This window comes from Macaca nemestrina, chromosome 10, assembly GCF_043159975.1.
Source record: "Macaca nemestrina isolate mMacNem1 chromosome 10, mMacNem.hap1, whole genome shotgun sequence".
Taxonomy (NCBI): Eukaryota; Metazoa; Chordata; class Mammalia; order Primates; family Cercopithecidae; genus Macaca; species Macaca nemestrina.
The window spans coordinates 84,949,200-84,971,009 of NC_092134.1; the positions used below are offsets into that span (position 1 = coordinate 84,949,200).

Consider the following 21,810-nt stretch of genomic DNA (forward strand, 5'->3'; position numbering starts at 1 on the left):
CTCTCTGTAGTGTCTACTGAGCGTTGTGCCTTTGGACAGGTTGGTCAAATGGCAGCACAACGAAGGGGACAACACAGTCAACTTCCCCAAAGTCAGACTCTCTCCCAGTTCAAACTGGACACTGCCCACAGTCAAGGCTGAAATACTGAAATCAGGGAGACCTTGGCCTATCTTCATTCTGAAGTTGCAGTCTTATGTAACCATGTAACCGAAGCTACTTCTTCACCATTAATTTAAATGGAGCTTTCGAAAAGGGTGGGACATATTCTTGGGAAGCGCCCTGATATGGAGGGCTGGAGGGTCCTGGTCTTTGGGCTCTGGAGGGGGCACTGGCACCATTGCTGTCTTCTGGGCCCCCAGGATCTCGTGAGTTGCTCGTTCCACTGGTGGCCTGGGGATGTGGTTTAGTTCTGGATCCATCACCTAAGAAAGAACCCTGTCAAATCCAGCTTTCAACGTCCCTGCCTGAAAAACGCTCTGCCTCAGGCCACTTCACAATCAGTTTTTGCGCATCGTAGGATTCCATTCCTGCTTGTCCAGGTGTACGGACACCGAATGCTCGGCCTTCTGCCTTGATTTTGGTAAGCTGGCTTGGGGTCTATGGGGGCCACGCAGCACCGGCGGAAGCTGCCAAACGGGCCCCGGCTCCTGAGCTGCTCCAGGATGAGCGGCGGGTCCCCGGGAGGCAGCGCCGGGATCATGGTGCCTGCATGGTCCGGGTCTCGCCCATCGAGGGAGACCAAATACGACTTCTCCGGGACAGAGGACTTGGTGCGTGTAGAGGTGGCGGCGCGGGCAGCAGAGGAGGAGGCCAACATCTCACCGGGCTTGTGTTTTCATCTGGGTTTCTCTATCCCCGGGCTCCTGCGGATCACTGCAGGGCCGTGGGCGCCGCGTGCAGCGCGGAGCATGCGCAGGCCCCTCGGAGTTGAGGCGTGACCCGAACGCTTGACTCCGGGGCTCCGGGCTCCCTGCGGCCTTCGATGAAGGCTAGTCTGTTCCATCTGGCCTGGCCTTTGTGCAGCTGAGGCAAATCACTGCTGTCCTGGAGGCTTCTTTCCCCCTTGTAACAGATACATTTTTTTCATGAAAAGCTTTTAAAATTGACAATTAGAAGGAAGAGAGTTTGTGAAAGAAGCTTGAGAAAAGTGCAAGTTAATATTCAATAAATTCAATAATTTGTACATAGTTTTTGCACCTTTTCAGTTAACGATAGTAAATTAGACAATCGTAAAATATAGCTTGAACAAATCAGAAGCAGTGTGACAATGGATTTGTGTTTTGTAGGAAAAAACGTTTTTTACGTGAGAGTTATTCAGTGGCCTTAGAACCGGCAAACCACCTGCCACTAAACAATGAAAGATGAGACAAAGATAGTTTCGGGATTCACTTGAGATGAGGTCAAAACAAGATTATTTGTCTAGGGTACATAGCCTGCACTCTACAAGGAAAAGACACACTGATAAGATCAGCTAATTGGAAACAATATAAATCCCCTATACAGTGAATGAAGACCGTGTGAGAAATGAAGTTTCCAGAGCCGCAGAGCCTCCTTGCAACCTTTTGCACTGGAGATCTGGCCACCAAGTGGCACACACAGTTAAGTTCTTGGGAATGTTATCTGAGTCCGAGCTCTGCCTCAATATGTTGATTCCCTCTCTGAAGTTCTCTTAGGTGTTTATGTCTCCTATGGCCACACGGTTGGAAATCTTTCTCTTTCTTCCCATCAAGTCTTATCTATGACTTTTCTCTCCCACAGATCCATGACACTGTGTTGTTATTAAATGCATAACTTTTAGTGTATTTACCAAAGTAAATTAAAAATAATGATAGATTCATGACACTAATGATTTTACTAAATGCAAAGCCCAAGATGAATGTTTTAGAATGAGAAAAATGAATAAATATGTTCATAATAAAACTTTATTGAGGTAATAACTTAATAATTTGCTTTGTCACTAGGAGGGATTAAAGTTAACTGTCCTCCTGGTAATAACTTTGTACCATTCTCTCATGCACTTCTAATTTATAGCTTGCAGTATCAGACAATGAGGGTAGCCAGGAATACTTACTACTGTAAACTTACCCAGTGTCATGTTGTATGCAGCTTGATCCATATTTTCCACAGTCTTTTTTCTTTTCTTTTTTTTTTTTAGACAGGGTCTTGCTTTGTTGCCCAGGCTGGAGTGCAGTGGTGCAATCTCAGCTCACTGCAGCCTCGACCTCCCATGCTCAAGCGATCCTCCTGCCTCAGCCTTCCAAGTAACTAGAATTATAGGTACACACCACCATGCCCGGCTAATTTTTTTTTTTTTTTTTGGAGACAGGGTTTCGCCATGTTGGCCAAGCTAATCTCAAACTCCTGAGCTCCAGCAATCCTCCTGCTGCAGGCATGAGCCACAGTGCTAAGCCAACAATGTTTGCTTTTTAATTCAACGTCTGGTGTATTGCAAATACTTTTCCAAAGTTCTTTTCAGAGCTACCTTCACTTCCTTATTTTTCAGGCTATAGATGAGGGGATTCAGCATGGGAGTGAGTATAGTATACTGCACAGAGAAGATCAACTCTATGGGGGAACCTGAGTTTGGCATGAGATGGCGGAGCAAAGCTGAGCCATAGTAAAGTATCAATGCAGTGAGGTGGGCAGAGCAGGTGAAGGCCTCGCTTCTGCCCGAGGTAGAGCTGATGCTTAGGATGGTAGAGATTATACGGGTGTAGGATAAGAAGACCAAAAGGAAGGTTCCCAGCCCATGCAGGAGAGTGGAGCAGAGCAAGGCGATGAGGTTTCTGGAGATATCAGAGCAGGACAGAGGGAGGAGAGATGGCATCTCACAGCTGTAGTGGTGAATGATTTTGGCTTCACAAAAGACCATGTTTACAGCTGGGAGGACATTGATGAGTGCGTCCAGAAAGCCCAGTCCCCATGAGCCCCACACAAGGGGCTTATACAGTTGTTTACCCATGATCTGTCCATAAAGCAGTGGGCGGCAGATGGCAGCATAGTGGTCATAGGCCATTCCTGAGAGAAGGCAGGCTTCAGTCCCTGCAGTGACAAACACAAAGAAGACCTGAGCCAGGCAGCCCTCTACTGAAATGGTTTTCCTTTGTGACAGGAGGTTCTCCAGCATCTTGGGCACAATGACTGAAGAGAAGCAGAGATCAACAAAAGAGAGGTGACTCAGCAAGAAATACATGGGCGTGTGGAGACGAGAATCAGCCCTGATCACCAGCAGCAGCATCAGGTTCCCCATTATGGTCAGGAGGTAAATCCCCAGGAACAGCACAAAGAGCAGAGCCTGGACGTGGGGGTTGGCAGACAGCCCAAGGAGGAGGAACTTGGTGATGGTGCTGTGGTTCCCCAAGGCCATTTACAAAGGCCTAGAAATAATATGGAAAATCATAGCAGCCAAGTAAAGACTACTCCAGACAGTTTTCTCATGGTACTGATTCTCTTTTCATATCAGTCACGTGGAACATAAAAATGATTGAGGTGTAGTCTTTGCTCTTTAAATGATCCACTGAAGAACAGGAATGTGAAAACAAGAAATTGTAACAGTGTAATTAATATGAAGAGAGCTCAAATTTTGATTTACATACGGGTCAGTAATAATGCATTGAGGAAATTTGAACAAATTTTTAAAGAAAGCATATGATTGACCAGGTGTGGTGGCTCATGCCTGTAATCCCAGCACTTTGGGGGACTGAGGCAGGTGGATCACCTGAGGTCGGGGGTTCAAGACCAGCCTGACCAACATGGAAAAACCCCATCTCTACTAAAAATACAAAATTAGCCTGGTGTGGTGGTGCATGCCTGTAATCCCAGCTACTTGGGAGGCTGAGGCAGGAGAATCACTTGAACCCGGGAGGTGGAGGTTGTGGTGAGCCAAGATCGTGCCATTGCACTCCAACCTTGGCAACAAGAGCAAAACTCGGTCTCCAAAAAAAAAAAAAAAAAAAAAAAAAAGAAAGAAAGAAAGCATATAATTGACCAAGGAAAATAAATATCAAAGAGACAATTAATTGGCATGAAGAATGTGTTCAAACACTCAGGACTGAGAAAAAATCAAGTCATGTTCAGTAAAACATGGGTAGTTCTGAAAAGCTAATGCTTAGAGTATAATTGAGCCACACAGATCAGTGGCTAAGTGGACTCCTGTGTCACACTACGTTCACATTCCAGCTGTACTATTAATTAGCTATATGACTTGTACAAGATATACAAAGCTCTGTACCTCAATTTCTTAGTATATAAAATACATATAATAGTGCTATGTAATGTTTTGAGGATTAAACATGAGATTATATATAAAGCACTTCAAACTACCTACTCCTAACTGTTCATTGACATTTGTAACTATTAAAATTATTTATTAAGGTTGTGAGTCTAGACGAAACTCAGATAAATTCTCCTATAGGGTAAAACACTATCAAAAATCAAAGTTGTTTCTGCTAATGCTGCTGTTGTTATTCTTACTTTGTGACTTTATTAAGAAAATCACATTGCAATCATTACTGGTAGAAGCCCACTCCTGCTCACTAACTCAATTAGAAGAAAAACAGGAGGTGAGGAATTATTTTGGAGTGGAGGCTGTTTTTTTTTTTTTTTTGGGTGGGGGGAGGTAAGCCACTTTGCAGTTACTGTGGATGCTGTCATTCAGAAAGGAGGGTATGTAATTCCTCCTAATAGGTATTGCTCCAGACATGACAAGTGGGAGAGAAGTTGTTTGGGACTCATGTAGACACCTAGGGGAATCTTTGATATAATTACTGGGGAAGATGTGTATCCCAGGAGTGCCTGGAATCTCTGGAAAAGTAAGTGAGAGGAAGACTTGAAAGGATTTCATGAGACGGGAATACATGAGTGGGTATATAGGCTGTAGCAACAGCCGGGATTCCGTGTAGTACTGCGGATTCTGGACCACTTTCTCAGAAAATAGGAAAAAAATTGGGAATTCATCTTATAGGACTGCAAAGTTGGACTCTGAGCATCTAGTTTCTGCTGGAAATGCCTGCTGCTGGTAATCCCTATCTTACAGGGGGAAGTCCTGTCCCACTGTTCTCTGATCATACTCCAAAGACTGTTTAAAACCAGAGTAGAACATTCATTCCTCTATGCTTCTCTTGTACAGATATTTAGAGTAGCTTTCTGACTTTCATCCTGAGACATTGTTCTCAGTCTTCATATTCCAGATTTCTCCCTTATCGCAAGAATGTGTTCTCCCTCATGACCCTCAAGTATGTATTTCATGAGTCTTCAGGTCTGGATTACAATGCTCTATTTCCTTGAACACTGAATGTTTACTCATAACTCCCAGTTTTGGCCTTACATCCTAAGTCTGACCTTGGGTCACCCATAAGACTCATTATGATATCCCCATCAGTTTCCTGGTCCTGACTACTCCTGATGAGTTCAAAGCCTAGCCAAGGGGGACAGCTGAATCTTTACTAATTAAATCTTTACCTAGAAACTCAGCTTCAAAATCCTTCCCATACCCCAAATACAGATTACCTGTACATCCTGTCCAGTTTTAGATGCATCTGCTAAAAATAGCAATGAACTGGAGAAGGTTACCTTTTAAATCTGGTATCATGGTTGAGTTTATAAAATCCTATTGATGATAAAATGCTTTAGTGGATTCTACACTAATAAGTTAAATAGCCATAGGGCAGGTCCTTTTTTCAAAGGTTCTAAAATATCCTTTAGTTTTCCTGTTTCTAAAACCAATGTCTCATTTATATGCAGTATAGAGTGCAATGGCACCAGCTTGGCTCATTGCAACCTCCACCTCCTGGGTTCAAGCAATTCTCCTGCCTCAGCTTCCTGAGTAGCGGGGATTACAGGCATCCACCACCATGCCTGACTAAGTTTTGTATTTTTAGTAGAGACAGGGTTTCAGTATGTTGGCCAGGCTGGTCTCGAACTCCTGACCTCAGGTGATCCACCTGCCTTGGCCTCCCAAAGTGCTGGGATCCACTGCACCCGGCCTCAATATCATTTATTAATGAATGCTTCTTATCCTTCTTGATTAGGAATTTTTGGCTATCACAGACTGAAACTTTTCTGGATCACGAATTGCATTTCTATTCCACTAATTATTTCTGCCTTTTAATATGATACAATATAATTTCAGTGGCTGTAACTTTGAGAGGTAAAAATTTGAAGGTAACTCCATTAATACGTTGATTTGTTTTTGGACTTTTTTTTTTTTTTTGAGACAGAGTTTCGCTCTTGTTGCCCAGCTGGAGTACAATGGCGCGATCTCGGTTCACCACAACCTCTGCCTCCCGGGTTCAAGCGATTCTCCTGCCTCAGGCTTCCTGAGTAGCTGAGATTACAGGCATGTGCCACCACACCTGGCTAATTTTATAGTTTTAGTAGAGATGGGGTTTCTCCATGTTGGTCAGGCTGGTCTCGAACTCCCGACCTCAGGTGATCCATCTGCCTCAGCCTCCCAACGTGCTGGGATTACATGCATGTGCCCGGCCTGTTTTTGGACATTTTGTCTTATGCTTCTGGATGAATTTTGCTACCTATTTGTATAAAATGTCTTGCTGAGGTTTTATATTTAAGTGTTTTTAGAAATGGAAAACACTGGGCGGAGTGCAGTGGCTCATGCCTGTAATCCCAGCACTTTGGGAGGCCAAGACTGGTGGATCACCTGAGGTCAGGAGTTCGAGACCAGCCTGGCCAACACGGTGAAACACTGTCTCTACTAAAAATACAAAAATTAGTTGGGTGTGGTGGCAGGTGCCTGTAATCCCAGCTACTTGGGAGGCTGAGGCAGGAGAATCACTTGAACCCGGGAGGTGGATGTTGCAGTGAGCTGAGATTGCACCATTGCACTCCAGCCTGGGCGACAAGAGCGAAACTCTGTCTCAAAAACAAATAAAATAAAATAAAATAAAATAAAATAAAATAAAGAAATGGAAAGCACTGACAACATTTTTAATATTGTTGAACTAGCATGAAAATAGAAGGCACCCTTGTCTGGTTTTGTTTTCAGTACAATCCAATAATTACAGTGTCTCCTTATCAGGTAATTTAATTTTTAAACTGTTAATTAAAAAAATAAAATTTTTATGTTAACAAATGCTGAGTCAACATCTATGAGGTGAAGATTTTTATAAAGTTACCTTATTGCCATAATGTGTTCTGATTATTATTTTGTTGGTGGTGTGACAAATTCTCACTCTGGTTAAATCTTACATGGTATAATATTTAATATATGACATTCATTTGTTCAGATTCTGTTTAAAAGGAAAGAAATAAAAATTCTACTTTACCAGTTACATAATATGTTTTATTTTATATATGCAAAGATTACCATCTTGGACAAATATCCTAAATAGTCTTGTCTTGTAGGAAATACTTTTGGACTAGGTGGTCTTTTCACAGGCTGGGAATAACTATGTTTAAATGGTAGACTGTGAGACCATCCAGATCACAGGATATTGGAAATGAAAGGCATCTTCAGCATTTTCTAGTAACAGCTACTTACTTTATGGGAGAGGAAACTGAGGCCCACAAAGAAGAAAAACTTAGACAAAGTCAGATTGAGTTTATGACATAATAGTGCAGGTTCTCCCATGCTACAGTGCGGTTCTTTGAACCAAATGCACTATCATACTTGGAAATTCTATCACTACCCATTCCACAGCCCAGGAAGAACCAGGAGGGCAAGTCTTTGATGTCACATTTATTTCATCAGCTGCTTGTTTGCTGGTTTCCTTGCTTTGGCAGTTGGAATGTGCTTGGGTCTCACTTGATTTCCAAGTTCCCAGTTTCAGCCATAGGCCCTGGCATCTCCACTCATGGGCACCACCCTCTCTTTTGGGTTCAGTGATGATATCTGCTAATATCTTCCCCTTTTCAGGCAACTGAAGCTGTGCTGTAGATGTCATAGTCATATGGATGGGAATAAAAGAAATTTATTCTCCTCCCTGCTGGACAATTTACCAGGCAGGTGACCCTGAGAGTAAAAGCTGTCCTCGTGGCGATCCTTCTACTCTCACGACCCCATCCCAAGACATCCAACAGGAACTAAGGACGAGATCCACTAGTTGTCGACCATATTCTCTCTGTGTAGTTTCCACTTCAGGATTATTGCTGTCCTACACTTGCTATCCATGTTGTGCTAGAGGAAGGAAGCTTCCTGCTTTACAATCTGAACCCAAACTGGGTTTTGACAGAGGTTTTGTGAGTGTATGTATTACATTCAGCAACATATAATCTTAATGCTAAAATATTGAAACACTTTATGTATTTTGATGATTTGTGGGGCAAACAGGATAAAATATTTGAAAGGGGGCTATTCAAGAAAGTACGTAGAGTCACTGTACTTAGACACAGGCAGATGAAACCAATCTTCTCCATCACCTATCACTCAGATTCTTTCTTTAAAGGAATTCCTAATGAGCCCTAGAGAAGGCCACATAGAGGGTGTGGCTAGTATAGTCTCTGCCACAGGGTGAGGTGGCTGAGGTGTCAGATGAGCCTATGGAGCAGGAGAGTGAAAAGGGTTGAGGAAATGGCCTGTCACTTAAACAGTGCCTTTGGGGAAGCATATTCAAATACTTTAGGAAAGAAAACCCGGACAATGGAGTCTATAAAGGACAGACAGTGTTTGACTCTTGACACTGAATTAAGCCCCCAAAGTAGTGTAAGTTTCTAGAGCACTTTCCAGAGGGAATTATAGGCCTCACATTTGTTAATGTGTTTTAAAACTTTACACCTTTCCATCTCTTCATCCCACAATTTTCTGTCCTTGATTCCTGAACACTATCCACACCTGATGCACTCTGTTTGGCCCTTTGTCTTGATCGCAGAGCCCAAAAGAACCTGGCCTAGCCCTGCCTTCACTTGTCCACCCTCTCACCCTATTGCCCCTTGTACGACTGCACCTGCTTCCTGGGGTGCTGCCCTGCCATGTTGGGATGAGGACCTATGAGGCCTGGGTTCCTGACTACCACAGATGGGCAGGGTGGAGCTCAGGGGAAAGACTGCCCGGGTAAAACACCTGGCTGAAGCAGAGATGTCCTTCTTCCTTGGTTATAGAGTTAGGGTCCAGGGTAGTAAGGTGATTGACTGAAGAGCTGTGTCTTCAGGTTGTGGACACAGCCTCCTGATGGCTTCTCTCCAGAGTTGAACTGCAATCTTCTCAACTTCGGGGTCATGGAGGAATCTGGAGGCCTTACGCTTCTGTGCCAAATAAGAGAAAGTTGTAGACGTATGAGGGAAAGAGATCTTACCCTTTCAGTCCCCTTCCTGGCCTCCATTACCCTTAGGGATTCCATTATTACACTCCACCAAGAATGGGCATCTCAGGTTCTGGGAGTTGCAATTTCCTGATGGATGCATGGCTCATAGGAAAAAGCTCTTGTTGGGTGGGCTTTAGGAGATGAAGCATCATAACCTATTACAGCCTATGTTTTCATCAGGAATATTCCTACTGCTTGACTCAGAGGAATAATAAAATTAAAATTAAATAATATCATATATCTGAAAGATTTTGACCAATCAAAAGTGCTCCTCATATGCAAAGGTTTACAATAGTTACATTGAGAATTTTGTTAATATGAAATCACTTTTCATTTATTCCTTCCATGGTTTCAGCACTGAGAAAGTTAAAGCATAACAATCCATCTCTTTAAAACAAATGGCTTTATTTTATGAGAGTCAATTTTCTGAGATAGGGACAAATTCTGTTAAAACAGGGATCTAGGGAGTTCATCTTTTCCATTTCCTGGTTTGGGGAAAACCATAACATGTCAAAATTAGTTTTTTTTTTTTTTTTGAGACAGAGTTTCACTCTTGTTGCCTAGGCTGGAGTGCAATGGCACAATCTTGGCTCACTGCAATCTCTACTTCCTGGGTTCAAGCGATTCTCCTGCCTCAGGCTCCCGAGTAGCTGGGATTACAGGCATGCACCACCATGCCTGGCTAATTTTGTATTTTTAGTAGAGACGGAGTTTCTCCATGTTGGTCAGGCTGGTTTGAATTCCTGACCTCAGGTGATCCACCTGCCTCGGCCTCCCAAAGTACTGGAATTACAGGCAAGAGCCACCGCACCCGGCCTAATTTTTTTTTAAAACATTTATCTTTAAAGCCCTCTGAAGTACATGGTGCTGCTGTCTTTCTTTCTTTTTTTTTTTTTTCAGCTTTTAAAGGTTATTTTATTTTATTTATTATTATTATTATTATTATTATTATTATACTTTAAGTTCTAGGGTACATGTGCATAACGTGCAGGTTTGTTACATATGTATACTTGTGCCATGTTGGTGTGCTGCACCCATCAACTCGGTGCTGCTGTCTTTCTTGACTATCTAGTCCTATTTCTCAGTCGCACTATTGGAAAGTCTTTCCTTCCAATGTCTAATTTAAATTTATGTTGCAGTAGCCTGATCTTTTTTCTCCTCATCTTGTTATGGAAGAGAAAGCGACATCTCTCAATATTAGGGCATTTTAACTTTTGTTAATTTTCTTTTGAAAGTTAACTTTTGCTAATTTTCTTATAACTTTCTTCTAAGTCCTGGATCCTTTTTTTTTTTAATTTTAAATGAGACAAGGTCTTGCTCTGTCTCTAGCCCAGGCTGGAGGGAAGTGGCATGATCATGGCTTACTGCAGTCTTCACCTCCCCAGGCTCAGGTTATCTTCTCACCTCAGCCTCCAGAGTAGCTGGGACTACAGGTGTGCACCACCATACCTGGCTAATTTTGTATATTTTGTGGAGACAGGTCTCACTGTGTCGAACTCCTGGGCTCAAGCAATCCAACCGCCTTGGCCTCCAGAAGTACTGGGATTACAGGCATGAACCACCCCACGCCCAGCCTATGTCCTTGATTCTTTATTCCTTCTTTGTGGTCTTCCTTTCCTAGCTGTCATTCTTTCTATGTTCCCTTATTCCCTCAGTTGAATTAAGATACTTTCTTACAATAAGATACTTTCTTATGGTGACGTTCAGGGTTGATCCTGAGGGTTCAGGGCTGATCATGAGATTTCAGGGATTTCTGATGGGGCTGAGGATGGAGGAGGAATCCCAGGCTCTGTAGTTCACCATTTGTAAGTTGGGTGGGGAGGCACTTCTTGCCCCTTTGGAAGCACAGGCTTCCAAAGGCTCAAGGCTCAGAGCTAGCTATATTTGTGGCCAGCACACCCATATCCAGGTGGGTGCCATCTCCCTTGAACATTGTCAGAATAGGGACACTTACCCAGTCCTGGGTGCTGATGTCATAGGTGTCACGGAGCAGTTGCTCATCCCTGAAATGGACACAGAGAAGAGTCATTCTGTTACAGGGGCCTGGACATGTCTCCCCAGCTGCTCAGCTCGCATCCCTGGTTTGAAGTATAGCCAAAGTGGGAGGGGCCAGACTTGAAGGGACACTGACGACCTAACAAGCCCGTCAGAGAGGCAGTTGCAGAATGTGGCACCAGAAATCTGGCCCCCTGTGAAGCAGAGTGGATCATGGCCGCTGAAGCTCTGTAATCCAGGGCTGGGAGCTGAGTTAGCCAAATGTTTCCATCCCAGGGCACTGCCGCTGGAACAAGTCCCTGGTAGTTCACTTCTTATCTCCGTTTTTTTGTGTGGGAAAGGGATACAATGAGACTTGAATTCTCCTCATCTCACCCTGGATTTCACCCTGCCTTGCTCCATCTTTCAGGAAGCAGAAAAGCAGCAGCAACAGTTAGATCCTAAATCCACATTTTTACAGCCCAGGTAATCAGGTGGGTGTTCCCAGGGCCCTGCAGGGATCTATTTGGAAATCAGGCTTCCGAGGATGAAGGAGAGCATTCTCCAAGCAGAGGTAAGCTTGGCCCTTTTGACCTTTTGAACCTTAGGGATCAGCATCCAAGGAAATTATCTCACGAGCCTCTGGATCTCACAGTGGAGGCCATAGTTTCTTGTTCTGGAGTGGAGGTGATGGACCAGGTTTGGAGAAAGATCAGAGGGGTCTTCTCTGGGACTGTCTGTATTTAAAGATCCCCAAGAAGATTTGTACTCTTAACAAACTCCATTTTGCCACGGGGCTGAAAAAGCATAGAGTGGTTCCAATACCAGAGAGACCCCAAGAGTAGTCAGAATCTCCAGATTTCTTCCTCTCCCTGCCTCTTGTATCCACAGCTGAAGGCTCCTCACCCCTTCCATGGGATATAAAAATCCTTGAATTCAATCTTATTTAATTCTGGCTTTGGAGGCTCTCTCTTTGGGCTCAGTCATATATATCCTTGATAATCAATGGGATTCAAGAGCCAGGAGCTTTGGCACCATACGGGAGTCTCTTAGAGGCAGAGAATCGCGGATCTCAGAATTCAAGCCTAGCTTAGACCTACTGAATAAGAATCTGTTTTTTAACAAGGGACCCAGGTGATCTGTATATATGCAAAAGTTTGAAAAGCCCCAATTTGTAAGTTCTTTCTTGGATGAGTGAAGAAAAGAGTTCCACATATGGCTTTTGTGCTATAATTCTAGGCTCCTGGGTATTTTGAGTATTTTCTTGAAATGCTAGAATTAGCATCTGGGCATTTGAAAACTGTAACTTGACCACCCTGAGTAATCATTCCACTCTAGCCTGCCTGCCATTCTATCCCTGTGCCAGCCTTGGGAAGCTGTTCCCTTTTTCTGTATTTGCTGTCTTTACAGACAAGAACCATATCTAGCTGAAGCATGAGAGTGTTCTCAGGCCCTCAACAGCCATTCCAAGGGAGAAAAAGATTCTTCCATCCCTGTCCACGTGCTGTAGACTGAATGTCTATGTCCCCTCCAAATTGATATATTGAAACCTAATCCCCAAAGCAATGATAGTAAGGTGTGGGGCCTTTGGGAGGTAATTCACTTATGAGGGCAGAGCCCTCATGAATGAGATTAGTGTCTGTATGAAAGAGAACCTAGAGAATTCCTTTACTGCTTCCTCCATGTGAGGACACAGTGAAAAAGTTGGCTGTTTATGAACTGGGAGGCAGGGCCTCACCAGACACCAAATCTGCTGGCACCTTGATCTTGGACATCCCAGCCTCCAGTACTGTGGGAAATAAATTTCTGTTGATTATAAACTAACGAATATGGTATTCTGTTCTAGCAGCCTGAACAGACTCAGACATGAGGCGATTGAGATGGACAGAGGAGAGACTCGCAGTACTTATGAATGCTTTAAGGAAAGCCAATTCCCAATTTGGTTGAAGTGGGGAAAGAAAAGAACCTGGACTCTAGCCTTAAGCTAAATAGAAGATCCTAGGGTGAGACTTTGGGATGAACTCCATATCTTGTTCTTATCTCCATTTTTTTTTTTTTTTTTTTTTGTATGGGAAATGGATACAATGAGACTTGAATTCCAGATCCCCTCCCTTGTTTCCTTATCCAAACCTTGGAATGGTGCTCTTTTATCTCGAATCTGAGCATCTTCCTGCAGCTGAAAAATAATGAGAATACAGAGTCAGAGATGATGGGGCTGGTGTCCTGTGGACCTGCAGTGTACTAGCTATAGACTTGGTCAAATGCAGGGATGTCTGTTTGGGAAAACATGGGCTTCCTGGACGTGGAACTCCCAAGATTTCTTTCTTTATTTTTTTTGAGATAGAGTCTCGCTCTGCTGTTCGGGATGGAGTGCAGTGGTGTGATCTCGGCTCACTGCAACTTCCACCTCCCAAGTTCAAGCGATTCTCCTGCCTCAGCCTCCCTAGGAGCTGGGATCACAGGTGTGCACCACCAAGTCTGACTAATTTTTGCATTTTTGGTAGAGATGAGGTTTCACCATGTTGGTCAGGCTGGTTGAACTCCTGACTTCAGGAGATCTGGCCACCTCAGCCTCCCAAAGTGCTGGGATTACCATCCAGCCACTTTGGCCACTGTGCCCGGCCAAAATCCCAAGACTTCCAAAAGCACAATTTGTATTGTTTTTGTATCTCTCACACCAAACCACTTAATATAATGCCCTGCATATAGCATATGCTCAATAAATGTCTTTTGAATAATGAATGAATAAATAGGGGCAAGCTGTGCCTCTTTAGGGGTGGGAGACACATAATTCATCACTTACAGTCATAACTATTCATACCAAGGTCTCACATCTTTTATTCTTTGTGGCCCTCTGGCCTTCTGCTATGTCTTTTCTGGGCCCTTTTACACTCCTCATTGAGTCTCCAGTGGTTCTCTGCAGAGAAGCTTTAACTACATGTAAAGGATCTTTAAAAAATTCCTTCTTGGCCGGGCGGGGTGGCTCATGTTTGTAATCCCAGCACTTTGGGAGGCCAAGGTGGGTGGATCACCTGAGGTCAGGAGTTCAAGACCAGCCTGACCAACATGGTGAAACCCCGTTTCTACTAATAATGCAGAGGTTAGCTGGGTGTGGTGCCAGCTGTAATCTCAGTTACCCAGAAGGCTGAGGCAGGAGAATCACTGGGACTTAGGAGGCGTAGGTTGTGGTGAGCCGAGATCATGCTACTACACTGTAGCCTGGGTGGCAGAACAAGACTGTCTCAAAAAAAAAAAAAAAAAAAAAAAAAAAAAAAAAAGAAAATCCTTCTTAGGCTGGGCACAGTGCCTCACACCTGTAATTCCAGCATTTTGGGAGGCCAAGGCTGGCAGATGGCTTGAGTCCAGGAATTCGAGACCAACCTGGGCAACATGGCAGCACCCTATCTCTACAAAAGGTAAAAAAAAAAATTAGTTGGGTGTGGTACTCCCAGCTACTTGGGAGGCTGAGGGAGGAGATTCGCTTGAACCTGGGAGCCAGAGGTTGCAGTGAGCTGAGATCACGTCACTGCACTCCAGCCTGGGCACAGAGTGAGACCATGTCTCAAAAAGAGAGAGAGAAAGAGAGAGAGAGAGAGAGAGAGAGAGAGAGAGAGAGAGACTGAAATCTATAGAAGAAGAGCCAAGGAGAGCAGAGGAAGAGGTTTTATTTCTATTTACCCAAGAAGGTTAGCTCTTGTCTCTAATTTGTACTTCCACACAGACATAGTCACCTAATAAGGCAGTTTACTACATCACTAGGGGATTCTCCCCAACTCAGTCACTTCTCAGCATTTCATACAACCACATAGAGTATTCTTGCTGAGAGAAGTTCTAGCATATACAATTTTCTGTCTGTGTTATCACATTTCCTCAAGGGAACTGTTAGGCATCTTCTTGCCTTAGCTGCCTGGACGGACAAGACAGTGGTACTCTTTAAGGGAGAAATCACTAGAAAAATAAATGAAGCTGAAACCTTGGTCAGAGGCAACATCTCAGTAGGGTAAGAAAAAAAATGGGATCAAGGCACATGATAGGGCTGGGGAATTCAGAGAATCAAAATCTAATCTCACCTCCTTTTGTATATCCTTAAAAGCTGTCAGCACCTGACAGAAGACAAAAATATAGAAAAAATAATATTGTAGTTGATTACTTTATTACAGAGAGATTTCACATATAAAATTAAGTTACCTAGTGTCCTAGCCACTAGGCTGTAGAATGTGAATGCCAAGACTGTGGCTTTGTAGCTCTAGCAATAAATCCTCACTGACTTCCACTCTACAGAAACCTCTGGGCCGCCATTTCTTTATGTGGTAAATGAGCAAAATACAGTAAAGTATTTAAAGAAGACTGGGCTGTGCCTTGAATGTATAACGAAACCTACTATCATATTTATTTTCAGTCTAATTCATTCTTATTCTGAAGCTTAGCACAGGTATTCAAATCAACGGTATTTATTTGCTCGTTGGAGGGAGTGTAAAATCATATGATCACTTTGGAAAAAGTTGTGGCACTTTCTTTTCTTTTCTTTTTGGCTGTGAGTTTATTCAATGCAAAATAATCCTCTCCAATTTTACTGAGGTAGATGTACATCCACAACCAAATCTGCCTCTAAACTGGAATTCAGTTGCTGACCCAGCCCCAGCCTCCACTTTCTTGTCGGCACCAGGGGGCACAGCATTCTGTCTGTAGGTATCTCTGTTGGCTCCCCCTCTTGTGAGTCTTGCAGATCACTAACCCTCCAGACCTTTTAGGCCGAGGCCTGCCAGTCTCTGGATGGCTGTGGCGTAGAGTGACAGGCACAGTCTCCGGGTGATGAAGGTAATCATGGAGATACTGGATACCCTCATTGATAAGGTACCAGTAGAAATGTCTCTAGGCAAACTGTTGCTTCATGTAGCCTCGGGACTTGAGAGACTGCATGGCCTTCATGATGTGAAGGATGGGCACATTCTTGTCTGCCAGCTCCGGGTACTTAGGCATGTGGACATCCTTCTTGGCCACCATGACTCTGTCCTTAAAAACGAGTTCATAAATGGCAATCCAGTTCTTCGGCATCAACATCTCAGTGGCTATAGGGTCCAGGGCCGGGGCTGGCAGTTTCTTATAAAACCAAATATCTGCCTACTGTATTACCCAGCCATGAATGGATCCAGTGACTGTTGGAACTGTGGGTTGTCTCCCTTGGGAGAAAGTGTGAGAACTTTTAGATAGTTGTTATCTTGTTTGGTGGAAATATAGTGTATGTAGATATTCAGGGGCTTCAATTTGTATATAAGGGTACATATGGAAGATGAATGGGCAAAGGGGTACAGTGTGCCAATGATTAATTCGTTGCCTCTCAATGGTTAATTCTCTGCCCTTTGTTCACTTTGTTATATTATAAGTACTTGATTATTTTCTTGTTCTCAACAGGATGGTCTTTTGACTCTTATATAAACAACTTACTCTTTAGCTAATATAATAATTGTAAGAACATGAAATAGTGATGCTACTGTACAGCATTGTAATTAAGATTATTTCCTTATATAAAGAGTCATTGAATATCACAGAAAATAAAACATGTTGGACACGTTATTCATTTTATATAATATTGTACAGTGGGGGCTGGCACAAGAGGCTCTAGATAATTTTACTCATTTTTAATCAGAAATGATTAAATGCTCAGTTTCCTGTACTGTAAGTTCAAAAGTGATCAATTATCTTTTAATTCTCATCTCTATCTAAGGTTTTATGAGCAACTAATATGGTAAGATTGGGATGTTGAAGTAGCTGGTATTTATGTGAAGGCCTCTTAGAAACTCCAAGTAAATGTCTGTATTCTATGAAAGTTCACTACAATTTGCTGTGGGTATCTTATGGGCATTACTGGCTTCTGCACATATATACCCTTCAACTATAAAGTGAAACCTGGCATTTTTACGTTTGTGAATTGAAATCAACATTTTCATGTTTGTGAAAGGCCATACCTGTGCTTTCAAGTCTGTAAAAATCACTGAGAATTGGGGATTAAACACCCTTAAAACAAACAGGACCTGTGACAGCTTCAAATAAGTGGGTGTCGGGAAGGGGCGCTGATGTGCACAGACCCGAGAAGCTCTGAGAATATGAGACTGCACAAACAACAGAACAAGGTGGGAGGGAGCGTGTTGATCCTTCACCGTCAATCAACAAGCCACTCAAGGAAAGAGAAATAAATGTGCTCCTTCCTGAAGCCTTCCCCCACTTCCCACCTCTTGCCACGCTGTCAAAAATGATTCCTCTGTCCTCACCTGGTCCCACAGGGTTTCAGTGATGGTTACCTGTCTTTCCTGTAGAAATAAGGAACAAATGTTGGAAACAATATCCCAACTCTCCCAGAAACTGAAGTGACACTTTATGAAACATTATGAAGACAAGATATTTCTTGGAATTGAGCTAGACACCCAAAATCATCCCATTTCTCAGGCAGCCAAAAGTCTCCTGCAGCCCTGCTGAATCATTTCATCCCATATATCCTGCTTCGCTCTGGATCTAGCTGGTGTGTGACAGGTCCAAACAGACCCATTTGTTTACCACCTTGTCAATGCCTGTACAGCCTGCCTGCCCCTGGAGTCAACTGGTGAAGCAGTGGCATTGGAGATATTACTTGTGTGGTAGACAATGACCCACTCTACCAGCCAGTCAAGAGCACCCCGTCCCTTCTCAGGCAGCTTTTTTTTTTTTTTTTCCTCCTGTCTACAACCTCTTCTCCTCCCCTCTCCCTAGGAATTAGAAGGCCCAGAGGATCCAGAGAATTTGCATACCTTACCCACCTGTGATCTCATTGTCCCTTCTGTGGATGTGCTACAAAGAAAGAATGATATAAACCTGATGAGGAGCAGAGAACGTGGGCTAAAGGCTTCTCCTAACTCTATTCTATCACTCCTAGCAGGAATTCTTGAAGTTTCTATACTAAAAATCCAGGAAGGATAGCCAGGGTCCTGCCTCTCATATCCCTTATGGGAGGTGTGGGGACAGGTGGGAACCTTGCCTCATCTTCCAAATATCTTGGAAGCCCTTTGAGAACTCTAAAGCATAGAACATTGGAAGTGAAGGTGATGGTCACTGTCATTAAACCTTGTCATTTTCCTGCCTGTCTAATTTATGTCTACTCTCCATCCTTCACCCCACCTAACCTGTCAAACTTCCCAGGTCCTCTTTGGAAAGTATACTCAATTAGCAAACTGCTTCCTTTTTTATCCCCCGAAAAAGTGTTCTTTTCCTTTGTGACTTCTGATGGGGTGGTAATGGGGATGGAAGGCTGAGGAAGTGGAAAGATTTTGCTTATTCTTGGCAGCACAACTGAAGCTTTTATTCCTAAATACCACCTCATTCCTAAATCAGTGCCAAAGTCACCTAGGAGAGGATGTATACAGATATACAGGTAACTGGAAGAAAGAAGAAGGGTGAAAGTGAGTGAAACCCGGGTAACCAGTCTGCTCTACCATGCTTGCCGATCCTGAGCAAACAGCCTCATCTCCTGGCCGTGCGGTTCCTGCTAGTACAGTTCCTGCCATTAAAAAAAGCAATAAGTTTTTCCAAACAGGAGTAGGGAGGCCAGTAATCACAGGGAGTCTGGGGACCCAGAAGAGTGAAAACTGGGCTCTAGATGACACTGAAGCTCAAGACCAGCTTGGGCAACATAGTGAGACTTCGTTTCTACAAACAAAACAAAACACAACACAACAAAACAAAACCAACAACAAACAAACAAAAGAGCAGCAGCAACAACAACAAAAAAACCCAGCCAGGCATGGTGGTAGGCACTTGTGGTCCTAGCTTACTCAGGAGGCTGAGACAGGAGGATTGCTTGAGCCCAGGAGTTCGAGGCTGCAGTGAGCCATGATTGCACTACTGCACTCTAGCCTCAGCAACAGAGCAAGCCCTTGTTGCTAAAAAAAATAAATAAAATAAAGTAAAAATAAAAAGACACTGAGCCTACAGATTTCCAGTTAAAAGGAGACTGTTGATGAACATTGATAGCATTGACATCATATCAGATGGCTCAGGCACACAGTTCTGCCAGCTGGAGTGTTATTTCCCCATAGAACCCGGCAGAGCTACTACTTATTGCAAATCCAAGTCATGCCCCTAATTCTGAAAACATCCTTTTAATTTATTTAATGATACATATTAATCGTACATATTTATGAGGCACATGTGATAGTTTGATAATGCATACAATATGTAATGATCAAATCAAGAGTATTTAGGATATCCATCACCTCAAACATTGATCAGTTCTTTGTGCTGGAAACATTTCCACTCTTCTCAGCTAACTATTTTTGAAATACATAATAAATTATTGTTAATTATAGTCACCCTACTATGCTATTGAACCTCAACCCTAAGCCTGTTTCCTCACCTATAAAACAAGAGGAGTAATCTTTCTCTCAAGGATTTGGGGGATGATTATATGAAAGCACTTGTAACTGTTAAGTGTTTTCAAACGTTATTGTTGTGTGTTATTTTTACAGTGTCCTGTCCACTTTCACCATCAAAAAGCATATGTTCATCAGCAGAAAGGCCAGGGCTCTGGTGTGGTTTATGTGTTTTCTCATATGGAAGTCTAGGAGACTCCAGTATCTACTCATTATTTTTTCCTCAAGGTCCTGCAGCTGTCTGGAAGAGAATTCATACTCTTAGATAGAGCAGATTCCCAACTTCCTCCAGACTCAGGCTTCTCAATTCCTTGCTGGCTCTTAGGCTTGAGGTCCAGTTAACCATTCCGAGCACTTTCATAAGATAGGCAGCTTAGAAATTTATAAGTCATTTTTCACTTTCTCTTCCCAAATTTCCCAAACAAACTCTTTTTGTTTCGCTATTGTTGCCCAGGCTGGAGTGCAGTGGCGCAATCCCGGTTTACCGCAACCTCCGCCTGCAGGGTTCAAGCGATTCTCCTGCCTCAGTCTCCCAAATAGATGGGATTACACGCATGCACCAGCACGCCCAGCTAATTGTTTGTATTTTTAGTAGAGATGGAGTTTCTCCATGTTGGTCAGGCTGGTCTCGAACTCCCAACCTCAGGTGATTTGCCCGCCTTGGCCTCCCAAAGAGCTGGGATTACAGGCATGAATCACCACGCCCATTCCCAAATTTCTACAAACTCTTATCTCAAAACATCTGCTGCAAGTTCAAAGGCTCAAGCCAAATTCTGATTCCTTTATGAAGCTTTCCTGATCCATAAGTTCACAGTAAACCCTCCTTCTTTTCTGACTTCATGAATACCATCACCTGGGTCTCATATTTAGCCTCAAGCAGCAGATTCTAGCCCGCTTTTGAACCCTAGACCAAGGGAAGCTTGATTTTGGGTGGTTGGCCTTGATTCACACTATAGAGGATTCAAAGGACTTAGGCAAAGTCAATCCTGGAATAAATAAATGTCCCTAGTTTGTGTACCCCACCAACTCCTAGAGGAATTGCAGTTGATGCCTGATTTCTAAATTAGAATGACAAAGATTTGCTATTGTCTCTTTCGTCAAGGAGATGGAGAAGAGGGAGGACACATTAAAGTCCCCATCTTATCCAGCCAGGAAGCAAGTGAAGCCAAATGAAGAGCGATAGGAGGAGACAGGAGACCCTGGTTCTTCTCCCATGGAGTATAGTAATCTAAGGACGTTTGAGGGTCGTCATTAGCCCCATTACCTTCTCTGCTGCTTGGAGGTCATTTCTGCCTTTGGTTCTTGATCCTGGCAGGGATGCTGTGCCATTTGTTCTCAGACAGAAACCAAGGACTCTGGAGCTGAAGATGGAGATAGCTCCAGGCCCTGGAGAGGCATAAATGAATATGGGGAGAAGGCAGGCACATGGTGAGAAGAAAAGTGTTTATTCACTGGAGAACTACCAGGACAGATATCTCAGCAGTTAATGAAGCATTTGTGTTTTGGATGGGTGAGTGTGCATGTGCATGTGTGTGCTTGCATATGTGTGCATGTATGTGTGTACATATGTGTAAAGGAAGATGAGGGTAAGAGGAGGGTAAGAGGAAGGAAGTATTTGGCCCGGGTAAAATCTTCCTATAGTCTTTGTCAGTAACAACAGAAATTGCAGTGAGGAAGTAGATGAAAAAAGAGAGAGAATCTAAGTGAAAAATAACACTTAGCTGAGATTGGGGATGGGGCATTGGCCAAAGGGTCTTTGAGTTCAGGCAAGGACAGGAAATAGAGTAGAGTGAATGCAAGATTGGTAAATACCCCACCCCCTCCCACCTCAGTCAGAATTTTCATGGTTAACTAAGGGTAGAGTTTCAGGATGGAGGGCCATCAGCTCCAGCCTTCAAGTGCTTTGTAGAGAAGAAGGGCTCATAGGCAGTGACCCAGACAGGAGACAAATCCTCCTTTGAGACGTTTCCCTTCCACTTTTCCCACTCCCACCCTTCTTGACCTCCAAGCCCCAGTCAAGAACCAGATCAATTAAGCCTAGAAACTTACCCTGCTTGGTTACCCAAATTACACTTTGCCCCACTCCTTCCCCCCTAGACTTTTTCCTCTTTGAGCCCCATCTCACAACAGCCTCCTGTTCCCATATCAACCTTGCCCTTTTCAACACTTTGTGACTTCA

At 43.4% G+C, this 21,810-nt stretch overlaps 2 protein-coding genes and 1 pseudogene across 5 annotated transcripts; all 3 read right to left on the bottom strand.

Moving 5' to 3' along the window:
• Nucleotides 1–2,417: 2,417 nt before the first annotated feature.
• On the bottom strand, nt 2,418–3,368 carry LOC105492909 (olfactory receptor 8S1). Its single transcript, XM_011760281.3, has one exon. It carries the CDS (start codon nt 3,366–3,368, stop codon nt 2,433–2,435), a length of 936 nt encoding a protein of 311 aa, XP_011758583.3. The 3' UTR covers nt 2,418–2,432.
• Nucleotides 3,369–7,682: 4,314 nt separating this feature from the next.
• C10H12orf54 (chromosome 10 C12orf54 homolog) lies at nt 7,683–21,804 on the bottom strand. Of its 4 annotated transcripts, none has more exons than XM_011760283.3 (9): nt 21,681–21,802; nt 20,896–21,017; nt 18,015–18,054; nt 17,502–17,540; nt 15,303–15,335; nt 13,363–13,408; nt 11,213–11,261; nt 9,018–9,199; nt 7,683–7,889 (listed from the first exon to the last, which is right to left on the bottom strand). In XM_011760283.3, exons 2-8 carry the CDS (start codon nt 20,958–20,960, stop codon nt 9,058–9,060), a joined length of 414 nt encoding a protein of 137 aa, XP_011758585.2. In that variant the 5' UTR covers nt 20,961–21,017; nt 21,681–21,802; the 3' UTR covers nt 7,683–7,889; nt 9,018–9,057. The 4 variants fall into 4 exon arrangements, with proteins under 4 accessions (XP_011758585.2, XP_011758588.2, XP_011758587.2 ...); XM_011760286.2 differs by having other exon boundaries at nt 18,024–18,054; nt 21,681–21,801; XM_011760285.2 differs by lacking the exon at nt 7,683–7,889 and adding an exon at nt 7,934–8,135 and having other exon boundaries at nt 21,681–21,804.
• Nucleotides 15,668–17,488, bottom strand: LOC105492913 (small ribosomal subunit protein eS10-like; annotated as a pseudogene).
• Nucleotides 21,805–21,810: the final 6 nt, after the last annotated feature.

Excerpts from the sequence above, each read along its gene's own strand:
- LOC105492909 (XM_011760281.3), bottom strand. The coding sequence starts at position 3,368 with ATGGCCTTGGGGAACCACAGCACCATCACCAAGTTCCTCCTCCTTGGG.
- C10H12orf54 (XM_011760283.3), bottom strand. The coding sequence starts at position 20,960 with ATGGCACAGCATCCCTGCCAGGATCAAGAACCAAAGGCAGAAATGACC. Across the intron at positions 18,055-20,895 it reads ACCTCCAAGCAGCAGAGAAG|CACATCCACAGAAGGGACAA; the intron begins GTAATGGGGCTA and ends CTTTCTTTGTAG. Across the intron at positions 15,336-17,501 it reads CTGAAACCCTGTGGGACCAG|GTGCTGACAGCTTTTAAGGA; the intron begins GTGAGGACAGAG and ends GTCTTCTGTCAG.